This window comes from Solanum stenotomum, chromosome 5 (assembly GCF_019186545.1).
Source record: "Solanum stenotomum isolate F172 chromosome 5, ASM1918654v1, whole genome shotgun sequence".
In the NCBI taxonomy this organism is placed as follows: Eukaryota; Viridiplantae; Streptophyta; class Magnoliopsida; order Solanales; family Solanaceae; genus Solanum; species Solanum stenotomum.
Window position 1 is genome coordinate 38,489,771 of NC_064286.1, and position 24,570 is coordinate 38,514,340.

General features: G+C 33.7%; 2 protein-coding genes across 22 annotated transcripts in view; both read left to right on the forward strand.

The window, feature by feature from the left end:
- The window catches only part of LOC125865870 (GATA transcription factor 24-like), a 22,028-nt gene extending 8,349 nt beyond the window's left edge, over positions 1 to 13,679 (forward strand). Inside the window, exons 6-8 of one of the 4 annotated variants that reach the window (XR_007446415.1) lie at positions 3,328 to 3,399; positions 3,500 to 3,725; positions 13,638 to 13,679. Coding sequence is in view for 3 of the 4 variants with exons in the window: in XM_049546125.1 (XP_049402082.1) it covers positions 3,328 to 3,399; positions 13,410 to 13,499 (162 nt within the window). In the remaining variant the exon portion in view is untranslated. Of the gene's footprint in view, positions 1 to 3,327; positions 3,400 to 3,499; positions 3,768 to 13,237; positions 13,310 to 13,409 lie in introns of those variants that run through there. The other 3 variants (XM_049546125.1, XM_049546126.1, XM_049546124.1) reach the window with 3 other exon arrangements.
- Positions 5,352 to 23,587, forward strand: LOC125865874 (uncharacterized protein C6C3.02c). Of its 18 annotated transcripts, XM_049546141.1 has the most exons (6): positions 5,357 to 5,445; positions 6,687 to 6,743; positions 6,865 to 6,948; positions 7,044 to 7,201; positions 7,341 to 7,436; positions 18,362 to 18,582. In XM_049546141.1, the coding sequence occupies exons 1-5, from the start codon at positions 5,427 to 5,429 to the stop codon at positions 7,431 to 7,433; spliced, it is 411 nt and encodes a 136-aa protein (XP_049402098.1). In that variant the 5' UTR covers positions 5,357 to 5,426; the 3' UTR covers positions 7,434 to 7,436; positions 18,362 to 18,582. The 18 variants fall into 18 exon arrangements, with proteins under 18 accessions (XP_049402088.1, XP_049402090.1, XP_049402098.1 ...); XM_049546131.1 differs by lacking the exons at positions 6,865 to 6,948; positions 7,044 to 7,201; positions 7,341 to 7,436; positions 18,362 to 18,582 and adding exons at positions 22,727 to 22,810; positions 23,064 to 23,236; positions 23,374 to 23,587 and having other exon boundaries at positions 5,352 to 5,445; XM_049546133.1 differs by lacking the exons at positions 6,687 to 6,743; positions 6,865 to 6,948; positions 7,044 to 7,201; positions 7,341 to 7,436; positions 18,362 to 18,582 and adding exons at positions 17,496 to 17,552; positions 22,727 to 22,810; positions 23,064 to 23,236; positions 23,374 to 23,587 and having other exon boundaries at positions 5,352 to 5,445.
- The last annotated feature ends 983 nt before the right edge of the window (positions 23,588 to 24,570 follow it).

The following is a 24,570-nucleotide window of genomic DNA, read 5'->3' on the forward strand; positions in this document are numbered from 1 at the left end:
ATTCTCTTAACTAAAAAAAAATTCAACTAATAATTAAATCATTCATGAACAAATCAAAGTAGCAACAAATGTACAATTCAATAGTTAACTTCAAATACTATATCCCAAGAGGAACTCAAACATATTTTATCAATGTACGTTATGTAAAGGAACCCGTCTTCGTACTTGTTTTTTCTCAAAAACTAGTTGGAGGCACAATGTTCTTGATAAAGACAAATATAGTCTTTTAGTTAGCACAATAAGTGTTCCACAGTGAGACACATCATTCCTTAACATAGTTTTAAATTTTTAAGTATCTTATACTTTGATTTTGTCATTTTATTTTTCATTCACACCGAAAAATCGATTTAAAAACATCGACAAACCGAACCGAAGTAGAAATTATCGAACCGAACTGAATTAGTTTGGTTTGGTATACGGTGCACACTTTTCTAAAACTGAAGAACCGAACCAAATTTGATAAAATCGAACCGAAGAACCCAACGCCCACCCCTAATAGAAGTTCATGCCAGAAGGTGATGACAGTTCAATGAGTCCAAGATTACAAGATGGAAAATTGTTTTGGCATTTGAGATTCAAGAGAAATTTTCAGGATTGGGAAGTGATAGAATTCCAAAGGCTTATTGATTTACTCTACAAGCAATGTATAACACATGATAGAGCAGATGTATGAAGTGGGGTGGGGAATAAGAGAGTGCTCTCTATTAAAGCCTATTATGAGAAGTTTTTGATTAGGAAGGAGGTGGACTTCCTGTATAGGTTGATTTGGATCTGGAAGGTACCAAGAAAGGTATGTTTTTCCACTTGGTTAGCAGCTTAAGTGGTGATCTCTTGATGACTCAGAATCTAAGAAAGAGGAAAGTTACTTATGTCAGTTCTTTATGTGCAATGATTGAGGCGATGCTGACTACCTCTTATTCATTGTCCTATAGCATCAAAATAGAAAACTTTTGAGGGTGTAGAGATGAATTTTGTGTAGTTAAGGAATGATATTTCACCCCTTGTATCTTTTTGGTGCATCCATAAGGTGCCTTTATGTATAGAAGATTGGGTGTCATTAGTAGAAAACCATCTCCTTTTGTAGTATTTCTTCTTTTTTGTTACTAGTGTATGTTTTCTGTTCAAATATTAATAAAAGTTATTACTTTATCTAAAAACTATAACGGTAACTTTTAATCCCCATTATTATTTCAACCATCATAGTATAAATATATGTAATAATTCAACAAGAAGACATGCATTAGATTAACAAGGTTGTACCGTATGACATAAAAACATGACTTATGATTACAAGGAAAAAAAGATTTTAAAAAAGGATATCACGAGCAAAAATTAAAAAGAAGAAGACGAGGGAGAAGCAATGGTGCATAAAATTTTTTACAGAAAGACCATATTAAAGAAAAGAAAGGTCAAACTGGAACTTCAAAAGGTAAGATTTTTCTCTTGGAAAATCAAAACAAATTTGAATTATTTTTACGTTTTCGAAATTTTTGGTTATTTTTTTCTATAACCCAAGTGTAGGTTGTCTACATCACATCCCTGCTAACACGGGATGCTTTGTGCACTGGGCTGCCCTTTTTAACCCAAGGTTGTTCTTCCAAACACCACCTAGTTTTTGGGTTTCGAAAAGCCAAATGTGCCCAAGGTTCATATTCGCTATCTCAAAGATGACCCTATAACTCCAAAGCACATCTCAAAGTTTATTAGCCATCTTATGAGATTTCAACTTCAGATGTCCTGTAATAGTATACATGTTGAATTGATCGTTTAAGCTGCATATGAAAAGGTGAAGTGTAGAAGCAGACGGAGAAAAAAATGATGACCCTATAGCTCCAAAGTACATCCCAAAGTTTATTAGCCACTTTATGAGGTTTTAACTGCAGATGTCCTGTAATACTTGTTAAATTGATCCTTAAGGTGGCACATGAAAAGGTGAAGTATAGAAGCAGAAGGAGAAAAAAAATGAGAGAAGAGTTGAAGGACATGTAATTAACTCTACTTTCTCCTAGTTTTGCAAGAATATTGGCTATATTATTAACCAACGCTAACAGTTCTTCTACATCCTCCCTCCTTTGCTCACTTTTCGTTGAACTGTATCTTTTATTATGTAGTTAACTCTTCCTGACAGTCTGATTAGTTGGTTATTGTTTCTCTTCTATATTCATATTTTTATCTAGTGTCATACTATGCTTTGAATGGATTATCTTATGACTTACTCGCCATGTCTATTGGCTTTGCAACGCTGCTGGGACATTTAAGTACCTATTTTGCAGTTTCACCTTGTAGAGAATGTATTCTGTGGTTAAGTGTGCCTCTTCTTTTTACATTAGGCTATTGAACTCAAAATTAGGAATTATCCTTCTCCTTCGGCAGTATATTTGCGCTTCTGTTTGGTTGAGTGGGGATGATAAAACTAGACATATTACCTTTCTGTCACTGAGATCCCTTTTCAGGGAGTTGCTTTCTATGAGGAGCTTTGTAATCGCAAGAGCTTCAAAAGTTGACAATGAAATCAACCACTTCTGAGTTCGTAAAAATAAATGTGTAGAGAATTTTCCTACAAAATAATAAAACTACTTGGTACTCTTTATAATAAATTACCTTGCAGTCTGTGGGGACGGGAGGATGTATGCAGACCCTTACCCCTACCTTTGGGGGTTATAGAGGCGAGGTACATACCTTGTTCCCAAAATAAAAAGGGTAAAAAATAGGAACTACCAAAATTAGTTCTTCAAATGACTGCAATTAGTTGTGTATACTTCCTGCTCATCAGTAAAACTGTGTCTGATCTTTTCTCGGCAGTCGGTACTGAATGTGTAATGTTATGCTTTCACAAATCAAGTTCTTCTAGAAATTGGTTACCTCCTAGGTGCCAAGTGGTGAGTGATCTCACTCTTTAAGTGTTTCATAAGTTACTTCCCTTCAATGCTGGTTTATCTTTTCATTCCTACTTCCAAAAGTTGAATTCTGGAATCGTATATTTGAATACGTAATTTTCCTTTCACCACTTTTTGCTTCTTCTCCTCTTATGTCTTCCATTCAAAAGACTCATCAGCCAGCCATTTGGATGCTTTCTTCAAAATAGCCCTTCATCTATCAATCACATTTTGGGTTTTTTGGTATTTTCTATGAAATGAAATGTTGTATTCTTATCCAATAAGTTCATGAAATTATGTTGTTTTGCTTTCAACACTCTTTTCCTCTCAACTTCTATTTTTATGTTTTGATGTAAGTTATAATCAGAACTTAAAAGTCATTTCTATCATGTCCAAACAGTAATCTGGTTGTATGAGTGGTCATGTTACTTTTACTTTGTGAATTTTGCAGGGGATTTTAAGAGATCTTTCTAAAGTTTCAACTACAGGAGCTCAGGAGCACTCTGTGAAATCTAGCGAACAGGTGCATCTCTCTTTCTCTCTCTCTGGTGGGGTTACGTATATCCTTTGATATGTAATCTCTGAAACCTAAACTAAACTTGGTATGATATTTTCACTGGTAGAATAATGGTGAAGCTGATGGATCAGATGTTATGGCGGCTGCTGGTATCATCACATCAGATGATGAGAACATGGTGCTTCCGTCTGAATGATGATAGAGAACTCTCTTATTTGTGGTCATCTCTGGTGGTGTTGAACTAAAATATCTTGTGTCTAATATCTGCCAAAGTTGCATACATTTGTACATATGATACTGTAACTCAGGCAAACACATTACTGAGATTTTAGGTTATTCCATCATATAGGTTTATTCGGCTATTTTAAATGTAATTAATTTTGAATCAGTATCCGACATCTTATTTAAGCACTGAAGCATTTTTAATAGTCTCTCTTTGATCCATGATATAAATGCAGTGAAAAACTCAACGCTAATATTCTTGGAGTGGAACCTTCGTTTTGCACTAGTATTATATGAAGGTACTTCTAGTTTAAATTAGTGGGTACGTTGGCACCAACTGTGGTATAAAGAAGTTACTCACTATGTGAAAGAACTATAACGAGGTTGAGAAACTGAGGGTATTATTACAGACCGAAGAGTGAACATCAAAGTATGCACGCTAGAAAGAGGTTTTTTTTGGGTTTCCCATTTGATGATTATTTTGGAACCGTGTCAGGTAGGATCTCATTTGGTGGTAGTGCTCACTATCAAGATTTTTTTCATATCTAAAATTGAAAGCCGAGACCTTTAATTAAGAAAAGAGCAATTTAATGGAGGGAGAAAGTTGAATTTAGGATTTTTATATGTATGTGTACTTTAATATCACTTTGAAGGTACTTAGATTTTGACCAGCTTTTTGCTTTTATGTCATTTGATCGAGAAGTTGATAAAGTTGGACCAATTAATTTTAGATATGTATGTATGTACACACACGTAGGTATATACATTGTAATGACGCCCCCCCCACCCCCCCCCTGCTTAGATTTTTCTCATTTTCGAGTGGTTGAGGACAGAAGGGGGAATTTGAGGTGTAAAATCCAAAAATTAAATATAATCAACTTATGAATAGGTTTTAGTTAATATGTTACACTAAAAAAAAAGAAAAAAAAAACCCTTATTCTTGAGCACAAAGTTATGTATTTTCTTGGTCACTAAGAAAGCCACGTGGACATCCATAATATTATTAACAACTGGAAAAATTATTCGCCTTTCGCGCGAGAATTTAATATCACGAAATTTATAAAATAATACTTAAAACCTATATGTTATTAAAACTAAAACATTATATTATTTTACATACAAGATTACGTAGTAACAAACATTAATAATGTAGAGGAAAATGAAAATTATTACATCTTCTCATTTATACTTAATAACATAAGTATAAATTAATGATTGTTAGAATACATACCAGGATCTGTAACATTAGCAATGGTGTCAATGAGTCACTCAATCGGAGCAAAATACACAAATATTTTATTGTGAAGAAGAAGAAGAGGAGGTTTAAAATTTTTGTTATTTAAAATTAGAAGAAATTCCTCTATTTATATACAACAAAGGGTAGTGTGAACAAATGTTTATTGTGTCTTATCGAAAATGTTACAATTATTTGAAAAAGTTGCAACCCTTTGAAAAAGTCATAACTTTTCGTAAAAATCGCAACTTTTAATAAAAATCACAATTTTTCATGAAAGGGGAATGTTAGTTTTGGAAATAAGTCACAACTCTTCGTTAAAGTCACAGCTTTTAATAAAAGTCACAATTTTTAATAAAAGTCACAATTTTTTATGAAAGGGAAGACTAGTTTTGAAAATAAATAAATTAAAATAGAATTATGATTTGTGGTGGCGCCACGTAAGCGGGCCTAAGGTTTATATATATATACTTATATTTGGTAAGAAATATCATCTTCATCGCATCTCTTTGCATATCTAGGGTTTTTTGTGATCTCAATTCTCTCTCTACGATTTCGCCTCCTCTATCAGCAAATCATGCCTCGCCGAAGCTCTGGTAATAAGCATATTCGATTCACTATTTATCTTTCTATTTAGATCTATTTTGTTTTCTAGGGTTTTTTTTTTCCATTGATTTTTGATTACTTCTGGAAATTGATTGATATGGATATGTATTTTCTTTACTGTGATGTCGAACGATTAATCTTCTTTCGATTGGGTTCAACTGATCTGAATCATTGTAAAGTTTTGGTTTTTCTTTCTATTTGAGTTGACTAGTATATCAATATAGTTTAATCATATCATATTGACTTCTTATCTAGCTTGCTTGAGCATATTAAAAGTAATTGCTTTAGCGAAATTTCAATTACCTTTTAACTTTCAGAATATTAGGTACTTTGAAGCCCTTCATCCTTCGATAAATGTTTTCTTCTCTTATAACTTGCAAGTATGCTTATGTAATGAAGAAAACTGTACAAGGCTTAAATATTGATACCGTATTTGGTGCCTTTTTTTTGGTTTCCCACACGGTGTCCGGTATGTACCCAGGGAACTCAAACTCGTGGTTAAGCATGAAGAGTACTTACCACTCCATCACAACCCTTGTTGGTTGGTATTTGGTCCCTTAATCAGAGCTTATTACTTGCAGTTATTTTTCATAGGCTTAATCATGTGACAATTAAATAATCTGAATTGAGTTCATCTTAGGTGGGACTAGGAATTCTTTTCTGCTTAGGTTGATTGTATTTCTGGCTTTGTAGTTTGAGAAGAATACAAGGTTTAGTTGCTTTGAGAAGATAATTGCAGCATTGATTCTTCTTATTAGCGTTTTCACCCAAGATCCAGTGTTTATTTCTGGTGATGTAGACAACTTTTATTTTTAGTTGTGTCTTCTAGATTTGTGTGTCGAGACCAGAAATTTTGACGTGAGATTGAACAATTGCTAAAAGGAATGAGATTTAGAGTGAATTTCTTAAGGAAGAGAATGTAGAATGCCTGTAGAATTGCTTAAAACCTGAATTTGTTTTAATTAAATGTTCTTTATGTTGAGGTAGCAATTTTTTTCCAGATGTATTTGGAATATGGTTTCCATCCAATGTTGTAATATTATTGTTTTGTCAGTTGGTTGCTCTAGTTCATTTCGATTCTCCATTTATTTTGACACTTTATCCGTTGTGCTAAAGTCTGCTGTTGTAATTTATTAGAGCAGTTTCTTTTTTTGCTAAAAGGCAAAGGGGGATTTTTCTGTCCCCCTTTGTTCTGGTTGATGATTTTTGATTTCCTTGATTTGTTGTTTAGGAAGATCTGCTCCTCGTCCTGCCCCTCGAGCTGCCCCTCGTCCTGCTCCAGCCCCAGGTTAGTTTTTTTTGGTAGTCAGGCTTTTATCTCTTGGCAACTTATGTGTCATTTGGTTGATGTGATTTGATCTTCCTTCCTTTGCTCGTGCATTTTCATATTCTATCTTAATTTTTGGCAGCACATCATGCTCCTCCACCAGCTCCCATGCAAAGCAGTGGTGGGGGATCCATGCTTGGTGGTATTGGTTCTACCATAGCTCAAGGTATGAGTATATCCTGCAGTGTGTAAACTTTAATGAGTTCTTCAATTATATTTTGTTGCAAATTTGCTTAAAGATGTGATTATTATGTTTTACAGGTATGGCCTTTGGTACTGGAAGTGCTGTGGCACATAGGGCTGTAGATGCTGTCATGGGTCCACGCACTATTCAACATGAAACTGTTGTTGCTGAGGCAGCAGCAGCAGCTCCGGCTGGTTCTGATGCTTGTGGTGTGCACACTAAAGCATTCCAAGATGTAAGTGTTAATTTCACTCCTTTTAACTACTATAATATGCAAATCGGAGGTTATTCTTTCAGCCTTCCAAGTCCGTATGATCCGTATTGTTTTCACAAGAAGATTATGATGATACCATTATTTGTGGTTCAACTTGCAGTGCATTAATAGCTCTGGAAGTGACATTGGCAAGTGCCAGTTGTACATGGACATGTTGTCTGAGTGCAGGAGGAACTCAATGATGAATGCTTAAGCTTATTGGTTGGGAGTTAATAACTTTGAACTCATTCTTTAATCTGATTGTTAAAAAAGATTGAATTATGATCAAGAACTAGCTGGCACTGATTTGGCAAGTGAATTTGGTTCTTGATATACCTTGCCTCCAATAATTATTGGCTGAAGCCTAAAGTATTGGACTTTTATGGACCTGTCCATGATAACTGTATTTCAGTTTGCTTTTATGCTATGATTTGCTGCATTTGGCTTCATTGATTACTATACCCATTGTTTAAGATAATATTACTCCAAGGTCTTTTGTGAGTATAATTTATATGACTAACAAGCTAACATCTTCGAAAGTGTCAAGTATTGAATTTTGACTTTGCCTGTACCCGTGGAATATACCGCATTCATGTTATTGTCCTTTTCTTTTTCTGGGTCTCTGATCCATGAAAGATTTTTAATTAGTGCAGCTAAGTATAACTCCCTTATGGCTGGGGGATTAGTTTTTAACATCTAACCAAGTATCATGACTAGCTATGCGCTTTCCTTGAGGCTTTAGTTCCAAATTAGTAGTCAGCCTATATTTGTATCTGAAAATTCTCACTCAGGAAAACAAATCTAATAGTGATGTTATGCCGCTTTGATTTACGATCCATGGCCATTCAGCAACGAACTCAATATATTTCCAAAAGCTAAACCTATCTTTCCATATATACTTGTGACTAGGCGATGACATTTTTTTGGTTAACCGCATCTAGAGCTGTCAATATGAGCTAGCCCACTCCATCCGGGCTAACTCGTACAGACTTCGTAATTTGACGTGCCAAGTTGGGCTAGCCCATTTTTTATGTGGGCCAAAAAATGGTCGGCCCACAAATGTGTGGGCTACGGGCTTTGCTGGGTCAGTCATCTTGTCTTAAAATTATATTTTTTATAATTTTTTAAATTAAATTATAATTTAAAAATATTATGATAAATATCGACAAGACAATATTACATGAGATTAGTGTTACTACTTGTTAATCAAATACACAAATAAAATTATCTATATAATATTTATTAAGTTTGATTCAAGTAAAAACATAAATAGGTAAATAGAAATATAAACATAATTGTTTTCCAATGATCATAATAAAACACAAAAACTATGATAATATTCCATAAGCTATGGCTTATTAAGTTATTCCCTAGAAATTTTAGGAATTTTTTATTTTATGTAGTACATATTTTATAAACATAATTTGTATTTAAATTGTAATATTTCAAACTTTAAACAGATTTTGAGTGTAGACTCCTGTTATTTTTAATACTCTATTTTAATTATTTTTTTAATTAATTTTTATTTGGCCCACGGGCCGACTCTATCTATATTTCTCAAGCCCACAAATCGACAGACTTATTCAGGCCGAGCTAAAAAGTCATTTTCTTAAATGGGCTCCAAAAATCATAGCCCTGCCCTATCAAATCACGGATTAGACCAGACCGGTCCAAAGGGCCTAGCCCATATTGATGGCTCTAAGTCCGCATCATTGACAATGAGAATCCTAGAGTAAAATTTAGGAGGTTTTACACGAGGAATTGACACAAAGGCACAACTGCTACATAGAATTAGCAATTTATAGCCCAATTTTATTTAGCAATTAATAGTCCAAAAAAAAATAGCATATATTAGCCCAAAAGTAAATTAACTGTATTTTTATAGATTTACTTTTTTACCATCTCACAACCAATTGGCAATAAATAGAAGACGTGGGATTGTTTTGTGATTTTAATTCCTATAACTAAGGAAGTTAGCATTTCAGTTTCCTTAAATTTCTAAACCCAACTCCATTATTAGTATATCTTTTTTAAAATAAAAAAAAACAACGTAGAGCAAATAAGAGCATCAAGATATAAATGGCACCTTTGATTGTTTTGATTCATTATAATGGAGAATGGGATAGTAATAATAATTTTGTAGATTGTTCCATAGAAGCGGTGGTTATCAATACGGATATTGATTTCAAATCCTTTATATGTTGATACTTCTATTAATTCTTTTGAATTTCATTATAAAATCGACGTTCAATATCGATGTTGAAACGAAACAATATAGAATTTCGAGTATACATACAATTGAAGAAAGAATAGGAAACTTTCAAATACTATCCATCATGTATAACTTGAAAAGTTATTGGCATACATTATACACTTTCAAGTGCTAAATTTGAAGATGGAATTGTCAATACCAATTTGATTGCTATTGGTTTCAACAACACAAACACTTTATATTTTATTGGTTACAATCATATGATTGTCCGAGAGACTGAATTTTAATGAATGCAATATTATTGCTTGTGTTACTAAAACTATACTAACAGAATGTCAAGTTTACAAGAAATTTCTCTCTCTAATATCTATGATAAAAATAATTATGCTATTCGAATGATGTTTCAATTTAAGGTGAAAAGTTTAAATACGTCAAGGTATTATCAATTAAAAAAACAATTATGTATACATTATGCATTCTCTAAAATAAATGATGTATATACTTATGTAACGAGTTTATTAGGCTAATGTATTCAATCAGTTCAGTATAAATTCATAATGTTTCACTCAAAGAATATTTATGAATACATTATAAATTTATGTATACATTGTTAATTGTGTATACATAAAAATATTGTGTATTTATTCAATTAGTTTATGTATACAATTAAATGTATGGTTTCTACTGCAATGTATACACATTTATGTAGACATTAAATATGATTAATTCGTGTATTAATTCAATTATAGTTGTGTACATTAAATTGAATGACTTTATACCAATGTATACACAATCATGTATACAATTATTATGTGTTAAATATTACTAATTCAAGCCAAATGGCATTACTAATAAAAAATACTTTCTCTTGTAAAAAATGTATAGAATTGCAGTAAATAAAATTCTATAATCAGATTCTACATTCAAGTTACACACTGTTTTGTACTTATACCACCCAAAAAGAAAAATGAAATTAAGATTTATTTTTTCAAAAGACTCATGAGATTCCTTTTACCCATGAAAATAAATATAAAAAATAAACACATTATAATCTCAATTTTTGCCCAATTAAATTGAAATCTTCAATTCCACAATATAAAATTCATATAGTTTTGGCAATGACAGATTAAATATATATATATATATATATATATATATATATATGATAGAGCAAATATAGTCAAGAACAATGAAAAGAAACGATTTAGTATATGAACATAAATACGGAAGAGAAAATTTAAGCAAATAAAGATTATATACATGTATGAAGAATTTGTAAGAAGATTAAAAGAAAAAAGGTAAAGAGAAATGTTGAAAGAATCATTATTAACAAAGAATTGTTTAAAATCAGAAATGAGAAGAAGAAAGAATAAAATTTTAACTTTTCAATAAATAAAGGATCGGTGAANNAGATGAATTTTGTGTAGTTAAGGAATGATATTTCACCCCTTATATCTTTTTGGTGCATCCATAAGGTGCCTTTATGTATAGAAGATTGGGTGTCATTAGTAGAAAACCATCTCCTTTTGTAGTATTTCTACTTTTTTGTTACTAGTGTATGTTTTCTGTTCAAATATTAATAAAAGTTATTACTTTATCTAAAAACTATAACGGTAACTTTTAATCCCCATTATTATTTCAACCATCATAGTATAAATATATGTAATAATTCAACAAGAAGACATGCATTAGATTAACAAGGTTGTACCGTATGACATAAAAACATGACTTATGATTACAAGGAAAAAAAGATTTTAAAAAAGGATATCACGAGCAAAAATTAAAAAGAAGAAGACGAGGGAGAAGCAATGGTGCATAAAATTTTTTACAGAAAGACCATATTAAAGAAAAGAAAGGTCAAACTGGAACTTCAAAAGGTAAGATTTTTCTCTTGGAAAATCAAAACAAATTTGAATTATTTTTACGTTTTCGAAATTTTTGGTTATTTTTTTCTATAACCCAAGTGTAGGTTGTCTACATCACATCCCTGCTAACACGGGATGCTTTGTGCACTGGGCTGCCCTTTTTAACCCAAGGTTGTTCTTCCAAACACCACCTAGTTTTTGGGTTTCGAAAAGCCAAATGTGCCCAAGGTTCATATTCGCTATCTCAAAGATGACCCTATAACTCCAAAGCACATCTCAAAGTTTATTAGCCATCTTATGAGATTTCAAGTTCAGATGTCCTGTAATAGTATACATGTTGAATTGATCCTTTAAGCTGCATATGAAAAGGTGAAGTGTAGAAGCAGACGGAGAAAAAAATGATGACCCTATAGCTCCAAAGTACATCCCAAAGTTTATTAGCCACTTTATGAGGTTTTAACTGCAGATGTCCTGTAATACTTGTTAAATTGATCCTTAAGGTGGCACATGAAAAGGTGAAGTATAGAAGCAGAAGGAGAAAAAAAATGAGAGAAGAGTTGAAGGACATGTAATTAACTCTACTTTCTCCTAGTTTTGCAAGAATATTGGCTATATTATTAACCAACGCTAACAGTTCTTCTACATCCTCCCTCCTTTGCTCACTTTTCGTTGAACTGTATCTTTTATTATGTAGTTAACTCTTCCTGACAGTCTGATTAGTTGGTTATTGTTTCTCTTCTATATTCATATTTTTATCTAGTGTCATACTATGCTTTGAATGGATTATCTTATGACTTACTCGCCATGTCTATTGGCTTTGCAACACTGCTAGGACATTTAAGTACCTATTTTGCAGTTTCACCTTGTAGAGAATGTATTTTGTGGTTAAGTGTGCCTCTTCTTTTATATTAGGCTATTGAACTCAAAATTAGGAATTATCCTTCTCCTTCGGCAGTATATTTGCGCTTCTGTTTGGTTGAGTGGGGATGATAAAACTAGACATATTACCTTTCTGTCACTGAGATCCCTTTTCAGGGAGTTGCTTTCTATGAGGAGCTTTGTAATCGCAAGATGCATACTTGCAAAGTGCTAAATGTTTTCAGCTTCAAAAGTTGACAATGAAATCAACCATCTTCTGTGTTCGTAAAAATAAATGTGTAGAGAATTTTCCTACAAAATAATAAAACTACTTGGTACTCTTTATAATAAAATTACCTTGCAGTCTGTGGGGAGGGGAGGATGTATGCAGACCCTTACCCCTACCTTTGGGGGTTATAGAGGCAAGGTACATACCTTGTTCCCAAAAAAAAAAGGGTAAAAAATACAAACTACCAAAATTAGTTCTTCAAATGACTGCAATTAGTTGTATATACTTCCTGCTCATCAGTAAAACTGTGTCTGATCTTTTCTCGGCAGTCGGCACTGAAGGTGTAATGTTATGCTTTCACAAATCAAGTTCTTCTAGAAATTGGTTACCTCCTAGGTGCCAAGTGGTGAGTGATCTCACTCTTTAAGTGTTTCATAAGTTACTTCCCTTCAATGCTGGTTTATCTTTTCATTCCTACTTCCAAAAGTTGAATTCTGGAATCGTATATTTGAATACGTAATTTTCCTTTCACCACTTTTTGCTTCTTCTCCTCTTATGTCTTCCATTCAAAAGACTCATCAGCCAGCCCTTTGGATGCTTTCTTCAAAATAGCCCTTCGTCTATCAATCACATGTTGGGTTTTTTGGTATTTTCTATGAAATGAAATGTTGTATTCTTATCCAATAAGTTCATGAAATTATGTTGTTTTGCTTTCAACACTCTTTTCCTCTCAACTTCTATTTTTATGTTTTGATGTAAGTTATAATCAGAACTTAAAAGTCATTTCTATCATGTCCAAACAGTAATCTGGTTGTATGAGTGGTCATGTTACTTTTCCTTTGTGAATTTTGCAGGGGATTTTAAGAGATCTTTCTAAAGTTTCAACTACAGGAGCTCAGGAGCACTCTGTGAAATCTAGCGAACAGGTGCATCTCTCTTTCTCTCTCTTTGGTGGGGTTACGTATATCCTTTGATATGTAATCTCTGAAACCTAAACTAAACTTGGTATGATATTTTCACTGGTAGAATAATGGTGAAGCTGATGGATCAGATGTTATGGCGGCTGCTGGTATCATCACATCAGATGATGAGAACATGGTGCTTCCGTCTGAATGATGGTAGAGAGCTCTCTCTTATTTGTGGTCACCTCTGGTGGTGTTGAACTAAAATATCATGTGTCTAATATCTGCCAAAGTTGCATACATTTGTACATATGATACTGTAACTCAGGCAAACACATTGCTGAGATTTTAGGTTATTCCATCATATAGGTTTATTCTGCTATTTTAAATGTAATTAATTTTGAATCAGTATCCGACATCTTATTTAAGCACTAAAGCATTTTTAGTAGTCTCTCTTTGATCCATGATATAAATGCAGTGAAAAACTCAACGCTAATATTCTTGGAGTGGAGCCTTCGTTTTGCACTAGTATTATATGAAGGTACTTCTAGTTTAAATTAGTGGGTACGTTGGCACCAACTATGGTATAAACAAGTTACTCATTATGTGAAAGAACTATAACGAGGTTGAAAAACTGAGGGTATTATTACAGACCGAAGAGTGAATATCAAAGTATGCACACTAGAAAGAGGTTTTTTTTTGGGTTTACCACTTGGTGTTTTGTATGGTATCTGTATTAGTATGATTATTTCGGATTCGTGTCAGGTAGGATCTCATTTGGGGGTAGTGCAAACTATCAAGAATTTTTTCATATCTAAAATTGCAACCTGAGACCTTTAATTAAGGAAGGAGCAATTAGATGGGGAGAGAGTTGAATTTAGGATTTATTATATATATATACACTTTAATATCACTTTGAAGGTACTTAGATTTTGACCATTTTTTTGCTTTTATGGCATTTGATCGAGAAGTTGATCAAGTTAGGACGAATTAAATTTATATATACATACGTAGGTACGTACATTGTAATGACCCACCCCCGTGCCCGGCGTTTGGATTTTTCGCATTTTCGAGTCGTTCAGGACAGAAGGGGGAATATGAGGTTATAAAATCCAAAAATTAAATATAGTAAACATTTTTATTTTTAGTTAATATGCTACATTAAAAAAAATATAATAATAATTCAAACAAACCCCTTATTCTTGAGCACAAAGTTATGTATTTTCTTGGTCACTAAGAAAGCCACGTGAACATCTATAATCATCATATTTATTAAAAACAAAATATATACTTTAGATTTGGTAAGAAATATTATCTTCATCGACATCTCTTTGCATATCAAGGGTTTTTTGTGATCTCAATTCTCTTCTCTGCGTTTTCGCCGCCTCAGCAAGAAATCATGCCTCGCCGAAGCTCTGGTAATAAGCATATTCGATCAACTATTCATCTTTCTGTTTAGATCTATTTTGCTTATAGGGTTTTTTTTCCATTGATTTTTGGTTACTTATGGAAATTGATTGATACGGATATGGATCTTTCTTTACAATGAAATCGAACGATTAATCTTCTTTCCGTTTTTCTTTTCATTTGGTTGACTTCGTATTCGATTCAACTGATTTGAATCATCATTAAGTTATCGTTTTGCTTTCTATTTGAGTTTACTCACAGTTTAATCATATCATACTGACTTCTTATCTTCCTTGCTTGACCATATTAAAAGTAATTGCTTTAACCAAATTCCAATTGTCTTTTCGCCTTTGAACATGAATGTTTTCTTCTCTTATAACTTTTCTATTATTTTGAAATTAGTGCCTATGATTTGAACTAGTTAAGTTTTGAACCCGTCAACCACTAAGCCAACCTTATTCAAGAGGTTTAAAATCAATATATATACACATAAAAATTCTTTAAAATACCTTATATATACAATGTAAGCTTTTGCCGAGGGGTTCATGTTTACCTCCAGGTCCAGGGGTGCTTGCAAGTATGCTTATGTAATGAAGAAAACTGTACAAGGTTTAAATATTGATACAGTATTTGGTGCCTCAATCAGTGGTTATTACTTAAAAGTTATTTTTCATGGGCTTAATTATGTGACAATTAAATAATCTCAATTGAGCTCATGTTAGGTGGAACTAGGAATTCCTTTCTGCTTAGGTTGATTGTATTTCTGGCTTTGTAGTTTGAGATGAAAATAAGGTTTTGTTGTATTGAGAAGCTAATTGCAGAATTGGTTCTTCTCATTAGCATTTTCACCGAAGAGCCAGTGTTTAATTCTGGTTATGTGGACAATATTTATTTTTAGTTGTGTCCTCTAGATTTGTGTGTCCAGCATTAGACCAGGAAGTTTGACATGAGATTCAACAATTCCTAAAAGGAGCGGGATTTAGCGTGAATTTCTTAATGAAGGCAAGATAGATCGCCTGCAGAATTGCTTAAAACCTCAATTATAGGAATTTGTTTTAATGCAGTGTTCTTCATGTTCAATGTATAGGATTGAGGTAGTAATTTTTTTTCCAGTTGTATTTAGAATATGGTTTCCTTCCAATTCTGTAATATTATTGTTTTGTTAGTTGGTTGCTCTAGTTCATTTTGATTCTCCATTAATGTTGACACTTTAGCCGCTGTGCTAAGGTCCACTGTTGTAATTTATTAGAGCAGTTTCATTCTTTGCTAAAAGGAAAAGGGGGGATTTTTCGTCCCTCTTTTGTTCTGGTTGATGATTTTTAATTTCCTTGATTTGTTGTTTAGGAAGATCTGCTCCTCGTCCTGCCCCTCGCGCTGCCCCTCGTCCTGCTCCAGCCCCAGGTTGGTTTTTTTTGGTAGTCAGGTTTTTANATATACTTATATTTGGTAAGAAATATCATCTTCATCGCATCTCTTTGCATATCTAGGGTTTTTTGTGATCTCAATTCTCTCTCTACGATTTCGCCTCCTCTATCAGCAAATCATGCCTCGCCGAAGCTCTGGTAATAAGCATATTCGATTCACTATTTATCTTTCTATTTAGATCTATTTTGTTTTCTAGGGTTTTTTTTTTCCATTGATTTTTGATTACTTCTGGAAATTGATTGATATGGATATGTATTTTCTTTACTGTGATGTCGAACGATTAATCTTCTTTCGATTGGGTTCAACTGATCTGAATCATTGTAAAGTTTTGGTTTTTCTTTCTATTTGAGTTGACTAGTATATCAATATAGTTTAATCATATCATATTGACTTCTTATCTAGCTTGCTTGAGCATATTAAAAGTAATTGCTTTAGCGAAATTTCAATTACCTTTTAACTTTCAGAATATTAGGTACTTTGAAGCCCTTCATCCTTCGATAAATGTTTTCTTCTCTTATAACTTGCAAGTATGCTTATGTAATGAAGAAAACTGTACAAGGCTTAAATATTGATACCGTATTTGGTGCCTTTTTTTTGGTTTCCCACACGGTGTCCGGTATGTACCCAGGGAACTCAAACTCGTGGTTAAGCATGAAGAGTACTTACCACTCCATCACAACCCTTGTTGGTTGGTATTTGGTCCCTTAATCAGAGCTTATTACTTGCAGTTATTTTTCATAGGCTTAATCATGTGACAATTAAATAATCTGAATTGAGTTCATCTTAGGTGGGACTAGGAATTCTTTTCTGCTTAGGTTGATTGTATTTCTGGCTTTGTAGTTTGAGAAGAATACAAGGTTTAGTTGCTTTGAGAAGATAATTGCAGCATTGATTCTTCTTATTAGCGTTTTCACCCAAGATCCAGTGTTTATTTCTGGTGATGTAGACAACTTTTATTTTTAGTTGTGTCTTCTAGATTTGTGTGTCGAGACCAGAAATTTTGACGTGAGATTGAACAATTGCTAAAAGGAATGAGATTTAGAGTGAATTTCTTAAGGAAGAGAATGTAGAATGCCTGTAGAATTGCTTAAAACCTGAATTTGTTTTAATTAAATGTTCTTTATGTTGAGGTAGCAATTTTTTTCCAGATGTATTTGGAATATGGTTTCCATCCAATGTTGTAATATTATTGTTTTGTCAGTTGGTTGCTCTAGTTCATTTCGATTCTCCATTTATTTTGACACTTTATCCGTTGTGCTAAAGTCTGCTGTTGTAATTTATTAGAGCAGTTTCTTTTTTTGCTAAAAGGCAAAGGGGGATTTTTCTGTCCCCCTTTGTTCTGGTTGATGATTTTTGATTTCCTTGATTTGTTGTTTAGGAAGATCTGCTCCTCGTCCTGCCCCTCGAGCTGCCCCTCGTCCTGCTCCAGCCCCAGGTTAGTTTTTTTTGGTAGTCAGGCTTTTATCTCTTGGCAACTTATGTGTCATTTGGTTGATGTGATTTGATCTTCCTTCCTTTGCTCGTGCATTTTCATATTCTATCTTAATTTTTGGCAGCACATCATGCTCCTCCACCAGCTCCCATGCAAAGCAGTGGTGGGGGATCCATGCTTGGTGGTATTGGTTCTACCATAGCTCAAGGTATGAGTATATCCTGCAGTGTGTAAACTTTAATGAGTTCTTCAATTATATTTTGTTGCAAATTTGCTTAAAGATGTGATTATTATGTTTTACATAGCTCAAGGTATGAGTATATCCTGCAGTGTGTAAACTTTAATGAGTTCTTCAATTATATTTTGTTGCAAATTTGCTTAAAGATGTGATTATTATGTTTTACAGGTATGGCCTTTGGTACTGGAAGTGCTGTGGCACATAGGGCTGTAGATGCTGTCATGGGTCCACGCACTATTCAACATGAAACTGTTGTTGCTGAGGCAGCAGCAGCAGCTCCGGCTGGTTCGGATGCTTGTGGTGTGCACACTAAAGCATTCCAAGATGTAAGTGTTAATTTCACTCCTTTTAACTACTATAATATGCAAATTGGAGGTTATTCTTTCAGCCTTCAAGTCCGTATGGATCTGTCTTGTTTTCACAAGAAGATTCTGATGATACCATTATTTGTGGTTCAACTTGCAGTGCATTAATAGCTCTGGAAGTGACATTGGCAAGTGCCAGTTCTACATGGACATGTTGTCTGAGTGCAGGAGGAACTCAATGATGAATGCTTAAGCTTATTGGTTGGGAGTTAATAACTTTGAACTCATTCTTTAATCTGATTGTTAAAAAAAGATTGAATTATGATCAAGAACTAGCTGGGACTGATTTGGCAAGTGAATTTGGTTCTTGATATACCTTGCCTCCAATAATTATTGGGCTGAAGCCTGAAGTATTGGACTTTTATGGACCTGTCCATGATAACTGTATTTCAGTTTGCTTTTATGCTACGATTTGCTACATTTGGCTTCATTGATTACTATACCCATTGTTTAAGATAATATGTCTCGTGTGAGTATAATTTAATTGACTAACAAGCCGACATCTTCGAAAGTGTTAAGTATTGAATTTTGACTTTGCCTGTACGTGTTGAATATCCACATTCATGTTATTATTGTCCTTTTCTTTTTCTCGGTCTGTTCCATGAAAGATTTTTGTTCAGTGCAGCTAAAGTACAACTGAGGATTAGTTTTTAACATCTAACAAAGTATTATGACTAGCTATGCGCTTTCCTTGAGGCTTTAATTCCAAATTAGTAGTCAGCCTATCTTTACGATCCATGGCCATTCAGCAACGAACTCAATAATCAAGAGAAGTATTTCCAAAAGCTAAACCTATCTTTCAAGATATACTTGTGACTAGGCGATGACATTTTGTTGGTTAACCGCATCTAGAGCTGTCAATATGGGTTAGCTCATCCCATCCGGGCTAACCCATACAGGCCCTTGCAATTTGATGGGCCAAATCGGGCTAGCTCATTTTTTATGTGGGCCAGAAATTGGTCGACTCAGCCCACAAGTGTGTGTGGGCTATGGGCTTTGCCGAGCCAGCTCTCTTGTCTTAAAATTATTATTTTTATAATTTTTTAAATTAAATTATAATTTTAAAATATTATTATAAATATCGACAAGACAATATTAAATGAGGTTAGTGTTACTACTTGTTAATCAAATACACAAATAAAATTATCTATATAATATTTATTAAGTTTGATTTCAAGTAAAAACATAAATAGGTAAATAGAAATATTAACATAATTGTTTTCCAATGATCAAAATAAAACACAAAAACTATGATAATATTCCATAGGCTATGGCCTATTAAGTGATTTCCTAGAAATTTTAGGAATTTTTTATTTTATGTAGTGCATATTTTATAAACATAATTTGTATTTTAATTGTAATATTTCAAACTTTAAACAAATTTTGAGTGTAGACTCCTGTTATTTTTAATACTCTATTTTATTTTTATTTTTTAATTAATTTTTATTTGGCCCACGGGACGGCCCTATCCATATTTCTCATGCCCACAAATCGACAGGTTTATTCAGGTAGGGCTAAATTTTTTTTTTCTTAAATGGGCTTCAAAAATTGTAGTTCAGCCCTATTAAATCACGGGTTAGACTAAGCCGACCCAACGGGCCTAGCCGATATTAACGGCTCTAAGTCTGCATCATTGATAATGAGAATCCTAGAGTAAAATTTAGGAGGTTTTACACTTCTTAGACATTCGGCCAGGGACGGAGGCAGCATATAATGAGGGGGTTCAACCGAACTCCCTCGGCGAAAAATATTATTATTTATACATGGTTAAAATTATTTTTTAGATATGTATAATAGATGTCGAACCTCTTTCCACTAGTTCGTATGTTTTCTTCTCAGATTTTGAACCACCTTATTAAAATTTTCTAGCTCTGCCACTGCATTCATCCCAAGTTTGTTAACAAAACGAAACATGGTTGGGCGACAATTAGTAAAGGACTGTAATATATATATACACATGTTTATACATTACATTTGTGATTGCTCTACTTATGTACGTTGTTTACGTAATGCTATTTACATATTTTTACAGAAGCTGATTTTTTCAGCATATGTTTCTAGGAAATTAAATGTGAGAATAAAAATGGAAGATTATTTTTAGTAATGTGGCAGTAAGCAACTCAAATAATAGAGAATATATTTATACATAACAAAAAAAAGGAAGAAGCCATACTATCTAACATACTATCCTTGAAATTCACCTTTAGAAGAGAAGGTCAAAGAAGACCAAGCCTGAAGGAGAGAAGTTGAAAAAATACGATTGGTAAAAGCTTATATTATATTTATACAAGATGAAGGTATAATTGTTGTTGTCCAAGTTGGCTTCATTTTCCTCCGAAGCATTTGACGAATTCATGATGATTGTTTTGAATTTAGGGGCGGAAGGCATGTTGCTCATGTCGACGACTTTGCGTTTAGTTGCTTCGATAGTGATCATTGGTGTTGTGCTTGATCGAGTTGCATTTTGTTTTTCCTCATAATTTTGCAATTGATGTGTCTCGACTTCACCAAAATAGTTTTTTTCATTTGAATTTTTAAGTCGTTCCTAGGCGTCTTCATAGTTGTTCAAGAAACCGTGATTGTTTCTGCACCACACGAGTTGGTCCTCACAAATTTCATAGATTTCTTGTATTGAGAGGACAAAAGTTGTGGCCGATCAGTGACATCAAATTTTATACCTTCTCATAAAATATAATGAAAAAAAATAACGTAATTTATATCTTGGATAAGTAGCATAGATTGACCACATAGATTGACCTTGAGAAAATACTTTACAATCTAAAAGCATGATTAGTTCTCATTTGTTATATTACTGTGAATTGACGATCTATGTAGGATGTTAAATTTGAGGGATGATACTAATTCATTTGTTGTCATATTTTTAAGATATATGCTCGTTTTTCTTACTAATTGTTGCATTTGAATATCATATATGTAATATAACAAGCATAAAATGGAAGATAAATGAAAGAGTTTGATAATTGTTCAAAATTGGAAAATAAATAAATATTGATTTTTAAAGTAAATTTGGGGGTGAAAATCACCTGAGCTTCAGCATTGATTCGTTCAATTGAAGTCATCAGCCATTCAGATAGTGACACGTAGCGACCTTAATAAAACATACATATACATACATATCTATATGAGGGAAAAAATATTGCAACATATCTGTGCATTTCTAGGGTTTATTGTGATCCCAAATTCTCTCCGTCTCTAGTCTAGGTTTTCGCCGCCTCTACTAAGAAATCATGGCTCGCCGAAGCTCTGGTAATAAGCATATTCCATCTACACTTGTCTTTTCATCATTTCAATGTAAATCTATCTACTTTCTAAATGTGTAGCTTTGGTTTTTAGATTAAACAGATTAGATATTCTTTTTTGTGATTGATTAAATTCTGTATTCTCTTAATACTTGCGCTACTATGCTTATGTAATGAAGAAACTGTAGATACAATAGTTGGTGCCGTAGTTGGAGCTTGTTTCCCAATTATTTATCTCATGTGTTAGTTAAATCATCTCAATTGAGCTCAAGTTAGATGGATATCAGGTTGATTATATTTCTGGCTCCTGGGTGTTAAGAAGAAGACAAGCTTTAGTTACATTGAAACCAAATTGCTGTATTGATTCTTTTGCACTGTATTCACCGAAGAACCGCTGTTTGTTTATGGTTCTGAGATATTAGTTTTATTTTTAATTGTGTCTTTCAATTTTTGTATTGGGCACGAGGCTAGAACTTTTGACATGAGATCTTCCTCAAAAAAAAAAATGAGGCCTAGAAAATTTGAAATGAGATTTGACCATTGCCAAAAGGGACATGATACAGACTGAATTTCTTACGATAGATTATGCAGAATTGCTTAAAAACTCAATTTTATGTATTTTTGCTAAGTGCATCATTCTTCCTGATCATTGTATAGGATTGAGGTAGTAATATATTTTCTTGCTGTCTTTATAATATGGTTGCCGACACCCAATTATGTACTGTTATTGTTGTGTTGGTTGGGCAGTTGGTTGCCCTAGTTCATCTTAATTCTCAATCAATGTTTGCATCTGTCACTTTACGTTTTGCACTGAATCTTCTGTTGTAATTTATTAGTTCCATTAGGTGCTAATGGAAAAAGAAAGGGCAACTTTTTGCCCCCTTTTTGTTCTGGTTGATGATTTTTTATTTTCCTTGTTTTGTTATCTAGGAAGATCTGCTCGTCCTGCCCCCCGTGCTGCCCCTCGTCCTGCTCCAGGTTGGTTTTTTTGGTAGTCAGACTTTTATCTCCTGGCAAATTATTTATGTCATTGGTTTGTACTACAGCTTCCTTCCTTTGCCTGTGCGTTTTCATGTTATCTCTCTTTCTCTTTTTTGCAGTAAACCATGCTCCTCCACCAGCTCCCATACAAAGTAGNATCTAGGAAGATCTGCTCGTCCTGCCCCCCGTGCTGCCCCTCGTCCTGCTCCAGGTTGGTTTTTTTGGTAGTCAGACTTTTATCTCCTGGCAAATTATTTATGCCATTGGTTTGTAGTACAGCTTCCTTCCTTTGCCTGTGTGTTTTCATACTCTATCTCTTTCTATTTTTTGCAGTAAACCATGCTCCTCCACCAGCTCCCATGCAAAGTAGTGGTGGTGGATCCATGCTTGGTGGTATTGGTTCTACCATAGCTCAAGGTATGAGGATATCCTGCTGTCCTGCAGTATGTAGAGAACTTAAATCATAGTTCTTCAATTATATTTTGTTTGCAAGACTCTCAACAAGAGCAAAACAGCTTTTAATGACCTTTCTCTTTTCTTCATAAAATATATTTTCTTTACAAAGCTGTCCTCCAGTATGTTGAGAACTTAATAACAGTTCTTCAAGTATATTTTGTTCGCGAAGTTGCTTACAGATGTCTAGTCTGTTTCTGATTTTTATGTTTTACAGGTATGGCCTTTGGTACCGGAAGTGCTGTGGCACACAGGGCTGTAGATGCTGTCATGGGTCCACGCACCATTCAACATGAAACTGTTGCTTCTCAGGCACCTGCTACAGCTGCTCCAATGACTAGCGGTGCTGGTTCAGATGCTTGCAGTATGCACACTAAGGCATTCCATGATGTAAGTGTTAATTTCACACCTTTTAACTACTATAATTTGCAAATTGGAGGTTGTTCTTTGGTCTTTATGTCAGTATGACCTGTCTTGTCTTCACAAGAAGATTCTGATGATGCCATTGTTTGTGGTTCAACTTGCAGTGCATTAATAGCTCCGGAAGTGACATTGGCAAGTGTCAGTTCTACATGGACATGTTGTCCGAGTGCAAGAGGAACTCAATGATGAATGCCTAAGGTTTTGTTGGTTGGGTGTTACTTTTATAATGTTAAACTCATTCTTAATGGTATTGTTGGAATAACGATGGAATTATGATCTAGGTGCATTGATTTGGCAAAGTGAATTTGGTTCTTGATATACCATGCCTCCAATAATTATAGGCTGAAGCCTGTGAAGTATTGGACTTTTATGGACCTGTCCATGCTACTATATTTCAGTTTGCTTTTTATGCTATGATGTGCTGCCTTTGATTACTATCCAATTGTTAGAGATATGAGAACTCCAAGTTCTTCTGGCTGACATCTTTAAAAATGCCATGAAACTAGAGTATCGATTCTAGACTTGGCCTGTCTTTGTGGACTAGAGCTGCTGAGTTCCAAATTACTGCTATTGTCCTTGAGTTTTCTTATTCTGCCACTCATTTCCATGAAAGTTTTTTTGTTCAAGTGCAACTAAAGTATAACTCTCTTTTGCTGGTGGAATTTTATTTCAAGTACAACTTTTTTGTATTGGAAATTCAACGACTCAAATGAAAAGGATCTCTCAGAATAAGGATCATGTTCAGTACCCTGTTGTAAGTGCATGTCTATTATTTGCTGGCATGGGTTCTAAAACAACAGTATTCAGCTTCCTCTATTCCTATTTCGAGAGGTTTTGTTGCATATGATTTAGCGGGTTGTTCTTAAAAGGTTTGTTAATATTCAGTCATGTGAGTGCTAAATTAGATAATTAGATGTTTGTAACAAAGATTTGGATCCCTTTTTCTATATGATGCAATATGCATCGTGTTATGTTTTAACTTGTAGCTATCCGATGTTGTATTATTAATAATAATTGGGATGTTTCAACTTGCTTTTTATGCTATGATGTGTTGTGTTTGTGTTTCGAAAAGTGATTTGCATTGCTTTAGTGAATTGAAGTCATATGGATTTGGCTCATCTCCATTTTCTTACTCAGTCAAGAAAGCTTTGACAATGAAGTAATAGGATTTTGAGAACGATAATTTTATAGACCTTCCTTTTGGTTTCGTCATCTCACATTGACCATCCTTTGTGATTTACTATTTGTAACAATTCTATTTGTTTTTTTATGTAAATTATATTTTGACTAATTTCTTTTTT

Excerpts from the sequence above, each read along its gene's own strand:
- LOC125865874 (XM_049546131.1), top strand. Across the intron at positions 22,811-23,063 it reads TGGTTCTACCATAGCTCAAG|GTATGGCCTTTGGTACCGGA; the intron begins GTATGAGGATAT and ends TATGTTTTACAG. Across the intron at positions 23,237-23,373 it reads ACACTAAGGCATTCCATGAT|TGCATTAATAGCTCCGGAAG; the intron begins GTAAGTGTTAAT and ends TTCAACTTGCAG.